The sequence below is a fragment of the Balaenoptera borealis genome, assembly GCF_965194805.1.
Source record: "Balaenoptera borealis genome assembly, chromosome: 12".
Taxonomy (NCBI): domain Eukaryota; kingdom Metazoa; phylum Chordata; class Mammalia; order Artiodactyla; family Balaenopteridae; genus Balaenoptera; species Balaenoptera borealis.
Genome location: NC_138869.1, coordinates 35,172,273 through 35,181,159, shown reverse-complemented (window position 1 = coordinate 35,181,159; position 8,887 = coordinate 35,172,273). Strand labels below are relative to the sequence as shown.

The 8,887-nt window shown below is 42.8% G+C and overlaps 2 protein-coding genes across 3 annotated transcripts; both read left to right on the top strand.

Moving 5' to 3' along the window:
• The first annotated feature begins 245 nt into the window (after positions 1 to 245).
• Positions 246 to 7,479, top strand: RPP14 (ribonuclease P/MRP subunit p14). 2 transcript variants are annotated; one of them, XM_082344880.1, is made up of 6 exons: positions 246 to 376; positions 3,179 to 3,276; positions 3,377 to 3,461; positions 5,838 to 5,914; positions 6,363 to 6,441; positions 6,894 to 7,479. In XM_082344880.1, exons 2-6 carry the CDS (start codon positions 3,200 to 3,202, stop codon positions 6,948 to 6,950), a joined length of 375 nt encoding a protein of 124 aa, XP_082201006.1. In that variant the 5' UTR covers positions 246 to 376; positions 3,179 to 3,199; the 3' UTR covers positions 6,951 to 7,479. The 2 variants fall into 2 exon arrangements, with proteins under 2 accessions (XP_082201006.1, XP_082201005.1); XM_082344879.1 differs by lacking the exon at positions 246 to 376 and adding an exon at positions 521 to 658.
• On the top strand, positions 7,069 to 8,299 carry HTD2 (hydroxyacyl-thioester dehydratase type 2; the record flags this gene model as incomplete). The annotated part of the gene is made up of 1 exon (XM_082344851.1): positions 7,069 to 8,299. The coding sequence occupies one exon, from the start codon at positions 7,069 to 7,071 to the stop codon at positions 7,573 to 7,575; it is 507 nt and encodes a 168-aa protein (XP_082200977.1). The 3' UTR covers positions 7,576 to 8,299.
• Between the last annotated feature and the right edge of the window lie 588 nt (positions 8,300 to 8,887).

Here is an 8,887-nt window from a genome sequence, read left to right as displayed (position 1 = left end):
GACGCTAGATATAAATTTTTTGAACGAATGAAGGCATAGATAAATGATTACGAAGCACGCTCCCGGGCACAATAAACATGCCCTGAGTCCCTTACCCTATGCAGACATTTGCGCACACGGCTTTCTGCGGCGTGGGCACTAGAGGGCACTAAGCATGGCGACTCTCAGATTCAGAGTCACGCCTGGGTCCTTAGGAGAACCTCGCGCGGTGACGTCATATCCTCCCTAGACGTCACGCATCCGGGGGCGGGACAGAGGAGCCAAACGTAAACACCCTGGAGTTCGGGCCGCCAGCTTCGGGGGAGCTCCAAGTCTTGGTGGATTCTTGCAGGGAATAGGGGTCCGGGAGGCGGCAGACCAGTCCGACGGAGAGCGGGTAGGCGGATAGCAGGGCGGCTGTTTTCCGGGAGTGGGCTCAGTTGGCCGCACTGATGACGTATGGACGCGCGCGCCAGGGGCGCATGCGCAAGGCGGAGGGACGGCGGGCAGCGAGGAGCGGTCAGAGGTACCTACCGCTCCGGCCGCGGACGCCAAGGGCTGCAGGCGAGGCTGGGCCGCGAAACTCCCCGGGCCTCTCTACAACGCGGTCTCAGTCGCGGAGGGCGGCTGAGAGGACCGAACGGGTCACGTGTGCAGAGCGCATGCGCCCGGCCCCCAGGTGGGCGCTAAATCAATGGCGGACGTTAGTCGAAAAACGTTGAAAACGACTTAAGTGCCCAACAGTACGGGATCGAGGGTTCTGGTTTTTTTTAAAATCATTGACTTCGTCCCAAAGTTATATATTGAATGCTTGCTGTATGCGATGTATTGTTTTAGGTTTTCGGGAAACATCAGAGAACGAGACAGAAAGATGCCTGTTTCTTTTGGAATGCATATTCTAATAGGGCGGGGGAGGGAAGTACGAATAAAGAATAAATGAATTTCACAGTTATGTTAGAGGGTGGTGAATGCTATGAGGAAAAAGTAGAGCAGGGGCATGGGGGCGATGACATTAGATCTAAATGCCACTGGAATAAATGGAGGAATGAAATTAAGCAAAGCCATGAAGGAGGCAAGGGAATGAGCCATGTGGCTATCAGGAGGAAGAGTATTTACAGCATGTGGAAAAGTAGGAGGGAGGCCCAGAGGCGGGAGGGAAAGAGCTAGGAGGCCTGTGTGGTGGGACTGAGCAGGGGAGAGCGGTAGGACGTGGGGTCAAGGTGGTGGGAGGAACCAGCGGTACAGATCACGGCTGTAAACACTTTGGCTTTACTCTGAGTGAAACGGGGATCTTTGCGAGGTTTTGAGCAGAGGAATGATGTGACTTGGATGGTGTTTAATAGGGTCACTCAGGCTGCTGTAGAGACTAGATTGGGGAGGGAAGCAGGGACGCCTATTACTAGTAGATCAGGTAATGAGCATCCCTACAGCCACCAAAATGGCTGACTTCAAAGATGATGATGACAGCCACCATGGAAGTGCTCAGATTTTCCTGGTGAGCCTGGTGAATATGCCGGGCTGTAGGGAGGGTTTCACAAGCATCATCTCCTTTAGTCTCAGGACAACCTGCAGAGGGCAGAGCTATCACTAACCCTGAGGCTCAGCCCTGTCAGAGGTGACTGCTCAATAAACACTTGCTCCTTCAGTCTTTTTTTGTTTTTTGTAAAATAAACATAACATAAAATTTACCATTTTTAACTGTACAGTTCTTTGGCATTAAGTACATTCGCATTGTTGTACAACTATCACCATTATCCATCTCCAGAGTAGTCCTGAAGTCTTTGTTGTTATTGGCATCCTAAGCCCCAGTGCAGTCTCACTCTCCTATCTCAAGCAGCCAACTCCTCTAAGGTAGTCCGTAACACTTAAAAAACACCTATCGTGTGCCGGACAATGAATGGAATGATTGAGGGTCCCGTTCTCCTTGCCCCTTTAGTCGGGGAGACTCTGGTGATGGGGAAAGAAGCACCAGGTAACTATTGCTGCAGTTCTGAAACCAAAGATACTCTTGTATCCTGTATTCAGAAAGTGTTGAATACTCTGTGCCAGACTCAGTAAATATTTGTGTTTGTTGAATGGATGGTTGGGTGTACCTACTTGACCCTGACTTCTCATTTTCTCTTGAGGTCATCATTTGGGAGTCGTTGGAAGCGGGCCCAGAGAGGTTTTTGTAAATGCTGGTCTATAGCTATGTGACTTTGGAAAAGTCCCTTTCCTTGGTTCAGCCTCAGTTTCCTGGTCCCTTTAGTGGGGGAACCAGATGTTAAACAAATAGACAATGTTAAGAGATTGTGTAACAAGAGAACCTAACTTAGGGTGTCACGGAAGACCTCCCTGAAGAGGCAGTATTCCTGGAAGAGATGAACTTTAAGCTAAAATTTGAAGGATGAGTAGAAGCTATCCAGAGTGAGAGTGAGAGTGAGGTAGGAGTGGAGCCAAAGGACAGGGATTCTCTACAGGGGGGACTAGCATGTTCTGAGTTCTTGAAAGTTCCAGATCTGTTAGAAATGGCTTTAGTGTCCATTCCAGAATTCCTCTTAAGACCTTTGCTGTTTAAGCTCAGTCTTTTGCAAGGCTGCCAAATAGCCCTGTACAGGCCTGGCTTCTAGACAGAGAACAGGCAGATCCAACGTGGGGGAGGCCAGGAGAACTACCACCCCTCATTCTTCTGTTAATGTTCTATGTTGACTGAGAGTAAATAAGAAGAGAGTCTTTGGTCCCAGATTTTACTCCTTTATGCTTTTTACTTTTTTTTTTTTTTTTTGCATGAATAGGCATCATGCCAGAGTGGTCTTGAGGCAGCTCAGGAGTGGTTGGACTCTGTGTGTGCCTCTGGGCAGGTGTTAGCTATCTTTGCTGAGCCTCAGTGTTCTCTTCTCAAAAATGGCAGTACTGATAGCTTTTAGCTCATGGGATCATTTTGAAGACATGACCTAAGTCATGTAAAGTGTTTAGCACAGAGCTGGGTATTCAGTAAGGGAAAATGTTTGCTGGGATTAAATAAGAGTACGGTGGTCTGGCATATATAAAATATAGAAACTTCCATTGTTTCTCTATGGGTAACATCAGTTTGACCAGAATTAGATAAGTTTTGGTACTAAGAGTTCTTTTAAAAAATCATATAGGTCAAATTCTCATTAAAAAAGTGAAAAATAGCTTGTATCTTGGTAATTTCTAGCCCCCTTGCCCCTTCATGTAGGTGTGATCAGCATTGGAAAAGATGCCAGCCCCAGCTGCCACATATGAAAGAATAGTTTACAAAAATCCCTCTGAGCACCACTACATGAAAGTCCACCTGTAAGTTCAGTCTCCTGAGTTTTATTTTCGACTGCTTTTTTATGAATCTGAATAGCATGAAATTTAATGCAATGCATTTTTTAAAAAATATTTTTTACAGAGAATTTCAAGATCATGGCATTGGACTGAATGCTGCACAGTTCAAACAGCTGCTTATCTCAGCCCTGAAGGACCTGTTTGGAGAGGTATGGAATCACTTGGTAGTTTGAACACTCCTAAGGTCTTTGTAAGACATAGTGAAAGGACACTTTTCCCAACATTATTTTAAAACTTTAAAACCACATTTGAAATTGCAGAAGCAGACTTTCAGAAGTGATGAGTTTTGTGTAGGTTTGTTCTCATATGCCTTCTAGTTGACAAGAACTTGTTAGACAAATGTTTAGTGTAGTGCAACTCAAAGTATGGTGTAGACTGGCAACCTTGCAAACTGCTGGGGTTTTTTGGAGTTTTTTGCCTATTGTGGCTTGTACCAGAATGTAAATGAGCACAGCGTTTCCTTTACTGAGACAGTCTCCAGTGAAAAAACCTGAGCTGGACTAAACGGTGTGCTCACTGATACTGTTGATTCCCACTCCGGTGCAGCTCCTTATCACAGACCAGCACTTTGAGTAGTCTGTTTTCGCATTCAGTTGAAAACAAGTAGAGTTTTGGAGAGAGAACAAAGACAGATGATTCTCAGGAAATTATTTCCTGATACATATATTCTATCAAATTAAAATCTGTCAAGCACTCATCAAAATTAAAAACTTTTACTCTGCAAAAGATTTGGTTCAGAGGCTAAAAAACAGACTACAGACTGGGGGGAAGATATTTGTAAACCACATATCTGACAAAGGACTAATACCTAGAATATATAAAGATCTCATAAAACTCAATAGTAAAGAAAAAAACCCAAACACTCCAATTAGAAAATGGGCAAAAGTGGGAGTTCCTTGGTGGCCTAGTGGTTAGGATTCGGCGCTTTCACTGCGGAGGCCCGGGTCCTATCCCTGGTTGGGGAATCATCCTGCGTGCCGCGTGGCATGGTGCGGCGCAGCCAAAATACAAAAAAAATTCTTAAAAATGGGCAAAAGATATGAACAGACATTTCACTAAAAAGGGTGTACAGTTGGCAAAGAAGCACATGTATGGAAAGATGTTCAGCATCATTAGCCATTAGAGAAATGCACATTGAAAACACAATGACACATTACTACACACTTAGGAGAATGACTGAAATGAAAAATAGTGATAACACTAAATGCTGGTGAGGATGCAGAGAAACTAAATCACTCATACATTGCTGGTGGGCATGTAAAATGATACAGCCACTTTGGAACACTGTTTGGCAGTTTCCTTTAAAAAACTATGGTAGTTTTTTTTAAACTACCGTACAACCCAGCAATTGCATACCTGTCTGTTTATCCCAGAGAAATGAAAACTTATGTCCACATAAAAACGTGTACACAAATGTTCATAGCAGCTTTATTAGTAAGAGCCCCAAAATAGAAATAAGCCATGTGTCCTTCAGTGGGTGAATAGTTAAACAAACTGTGGTACATTCATACCGTGGAATATACTCGGTAATGAAAAGGAACAAACTATAGATACACCTGACAAATTGACCGAATCTCTAGAGAATTATGCTGAGTGAAAAAGCCAATCCCAAAAAGTAATATACTGGGTGATTCCATTTATATAATGCTCTTGAAATAACATAATTATCATAATTATATAATCTAGAGAAAGATAAGTGTTTGCCTGGGTTTAGGGATGAGGAGGAGAGGTGGGTATGGCTGTAAGGAGGGTCGAAGGAGAGAGCCTTGTGATGGCATAGCTCTTGATCTTGGTACTGGTAATGCTTGACTTAAATTACCTATACGGTAACATTGCATAGAACTACACATACATACGTGTAAACAAATGTGAGTGCGTGTGTAATTGGCAAAACTGGGATAAGCTCTGATTTATTAATTCCGGTTTTCTGGTTTTGATATTGTACTGTAGTTATGCAAGATGTTGACACTGGGGGAGGCTGAGTGAAGGGTGCGTGGAATCTTCCCGCACATTTTTTTTGCAATCTCATGTGACTCTAATTTTTCAAAATAAAAAGTGTGAGAAAATAAAATCCATGCACCCTCTATATGTCAGGTATAAAACCTGGTTCCTGGGGATGTAGTTGTAAACAGACAGACATGGCTTCTGCCTCATGGTCCTGGTTATTTTAGTAGGAAACGATGTTGAACAATTAATGGCAAGAATGATGAGTATCTTGAAATAGGAAGTCTGTGGGTCCTGTATGTGAAAGAGTGTAGCAAGCAGTTGAGCTTAATCTTGGGAATCAAGGAAGGAGCAATTTAAACGAAGACTTGAGAAGGGTAAAGAGGCCTTAGCAATATGAAGAGGTACAGGAAGAATGTTCCAGGCAGGGGGAAGTTATAAAAAAGCAGGCCCAGTACTCCAGCACCATTAAATAAAATACTGATTTTTTGGAGAAGAAAAGCAGTTGACAGAATTAGTTATTAGAGTTCAAGAGTAATGATGATAATAATAGTCTGCTAACAGCATTATTTCATACTTAGGTTGATGCTGCTTTACCCTTGGACATTCTAACCTATGAAGAGAAGACCTTGTCAGCCATCTTGAGAATATGCAGCAGGTACGACAGACAGTGGAACACTTCTGGTTTAACAGAGCAGAGAGACGGATGGCAAAAAAAGAGCAAAAGTGCTCTCTTCTGAGAATGAGAAGAATTTTGTCATTGTGAACTCCGAGCAGCTTTTGGAAGTTTAAATTGGGGAGAGTATGAACATTCATCCACCAGGAACTTACACCCTAGAGAGCCAAACTTGTGATTTGCTTACAACTGTAGTGTTTCCCAATTGATAGTCATGGTTGCAAACTCAGAAGTGTACATTTTAGAAACATTCCTGATTGAGGTTCAATTTTTTCTTTGCCTTTGACATAACTGTGCTTTTATTTTTAAAGTTTTCTCATTTTAAATAGGTTTTCCGGTAGAAACTACTTTCTGGACCATCACAAACAAAAGTACTAGGGAGATGTTGCAGGGACAAATCTTTACTTACGCTTTCTTGATCTTTCCGTAGTGGTCTTGTCAAATTGTGGAGCTCTATGACCCTGTTAGGATCCTATAAAGGCAAGAAATGTGCTTTCAGAGTGATTCAGGTAAAGACCATTCCTTCACATATTCCAAATGAGGCTGAGTAGTAGACCAAACTACTTATTAATATGTGTCTCATTTTGGCGCTTGCATAAATCTAGTGTGGTTAACATCATCCAGCTGGGAGGGGAAAATTCAGGGCTTTATTAATTACAAAAATGTGAGACAAAGCACTTAGGTTTTAAATTGTATGGGGGAGGTTTGGGGATAAAACTTGGAACACTTGTGGAAAAGTCTTAACTTTTGTTGGTTAATGCCTAGCTCCTAATGTATTGGAATGCTCTTTCTGAGTTTATCATGACCACTTATTTGTCTAAGGCTAGCTCTCAGGATGCTCTTTAAAATGCTACTGCCTCAGTTCGGCTTATCCTATAGAATAGGGCATGTTTCTACATTGTCCTGTGTTGCAGTACAGTTTTCTCCTGATACTGCCTTAAACTTTTTCTTTCTCTTATAGGTTTCTCCATTTCTCCTTGCATTATCTGGTAACAGTAGAGAACTAGTATTGAATTGAATAGTCTTCAATTTCAGAAGTATTCCTCACTCTCAAAAGTACATTTTGGTGCCAGCATAATGTTTGAAGACTGAAGCAGCCTAAAAGCTCCTGTTGATGGAATTTGAGATCTCTGAAGATGTTCCCAGTAATTTCCAGCCATTGCCTTTGGTGGGGTAGGCTTCAGAGGAGTATCTGCCTGAACCAAGCAGTGCTAAACAGGCAGCACTTACAGCATGCGCACATCAGAGTTGGAGACCGGGCTGAACTCAGTAGGGCCTTCACACAGAGGGATGTGGCTATCTTCTCAGAATTAACAGGGGATGTCAATCCTGTGCATTTGGATGAAGATTTTGCAAAACACACCAGATTTGGAAAGACGATTGTACATGGAGTTTTGATCAATGGACTTATTTCAGCTCTCCTAGGTACTAAAATGCCAGGGCCAGGCTGTGTATTTCTTTCCCAGGAAATTAACTTTCCAGCCCCTTTATATGTTGGGGAAGTTGTTTTAGCTTCTGCAGAAGTGAAAAAGTTGAAGCGGTTCCTTGCTATTATTGCAGTGTCATGTTTTGTAGTAGAAAGTAAAAAGACTGTTATGGAAGGCTGGGTTAAAGTTATGGTCCCAGAAGCTCCCACATCCTGAAATATGTCTTTAAAGATGCAAGTTCAGGCATCAATGTTACTATTATTGAAGAGCCTCTGAGGAAAACAGGGATTGCTGTTCTTTACCAGGGAGGGGCTGATAGACCCATAAACCCACATTGGTGGAGGGGAGCTGGTAGAGGGGTGTTCCATTGTCCACTTATGCTTTGGCCTTATGCTTCACACAGGCTTAAGTATATTTATCATCTGTCTAGGTTTCTAAAACTGAAAAAATAGGGAATTCCCTGATGGTCCAGTGGTTAGGACTCTGGGCTTTCACTGCCATGGGTGCGAGTTCAGTCCCCGGTTGGGGAACTAAGATCCCGCAAGCTGTGTGACACAGCCCAAAAAAAACCAAAAAAAAAGTGACTAGAGGAAATCAGAGGTGGGCTTCCTTGGTGGCACAGTGGTTAAGAATCCACCTGCCAATGCAGGATTCACAGGTTCGAGCCCTGGTCCGGGAAGATCCCACATGCCGTGGAGCAAGTAAGTCTGTGCGCCACAACTACTGAGCCTGCTCTCTAGAGCCTGTGAGGAACAACTACTGAGCCCACGTGCCACAACTACTGAAGCCCGCACCTAGAGCCCGTGCTCCGCAACAAGGGATGCCACCGCAGTGAGAAGCCCGCGCACCACAACAAAGAGTAACCCCCGCTCTCTGCAACTAGAGAAAGCCTGTGTGCAGCAACGAAGACCCAATGCAGCCAAAAATAAATAAATTAATTAATTAATTTTAAAAAAAGAAAATCATAGGTGATTCTAAGGTTGGACATTGTATCCAGGCTCCCATGAGGTGCCATTAAAAAAACAAAACAAAACAAAAAATATTGGGAGAGTTATCATTTAGCTTAATGTTCTACTTTTAGGATTTCAAACCTGATTAGATTTGCATTTGGATAAGATAAACCTACCTATATCTGTGTAGAATAAGTTTCTCACTGAATTTATAACTAGCTAGCATTTAATTATTGAAGGCAACGATAGAAGATAGGTCATCTTTGAACACCTATCTTTTACCAGTAAATATTCTTAGATCCTGTTCTTCAGCAGTTTCGGGGTCAGAGTTTATTGTAATTTGTTACTGTTTACACCAAGATGGTAATTTGTTCAATGTTCAGTGTCACTTGCCCTTCAGTTGGTTTTCCTGTTATCGGAGGAGGGCTTATGTGCAGATTTGGACTCAGTTATGTAAGCTCTCTTGGTCTCATGTATAAAACAGGGATAAAAACACCTACCACCCGGGATTGTTGGAGGTGACAGATACAAATAGTTTAGCTTATAAACAGTAGCTACTACTATTGCCCATTCTCTTC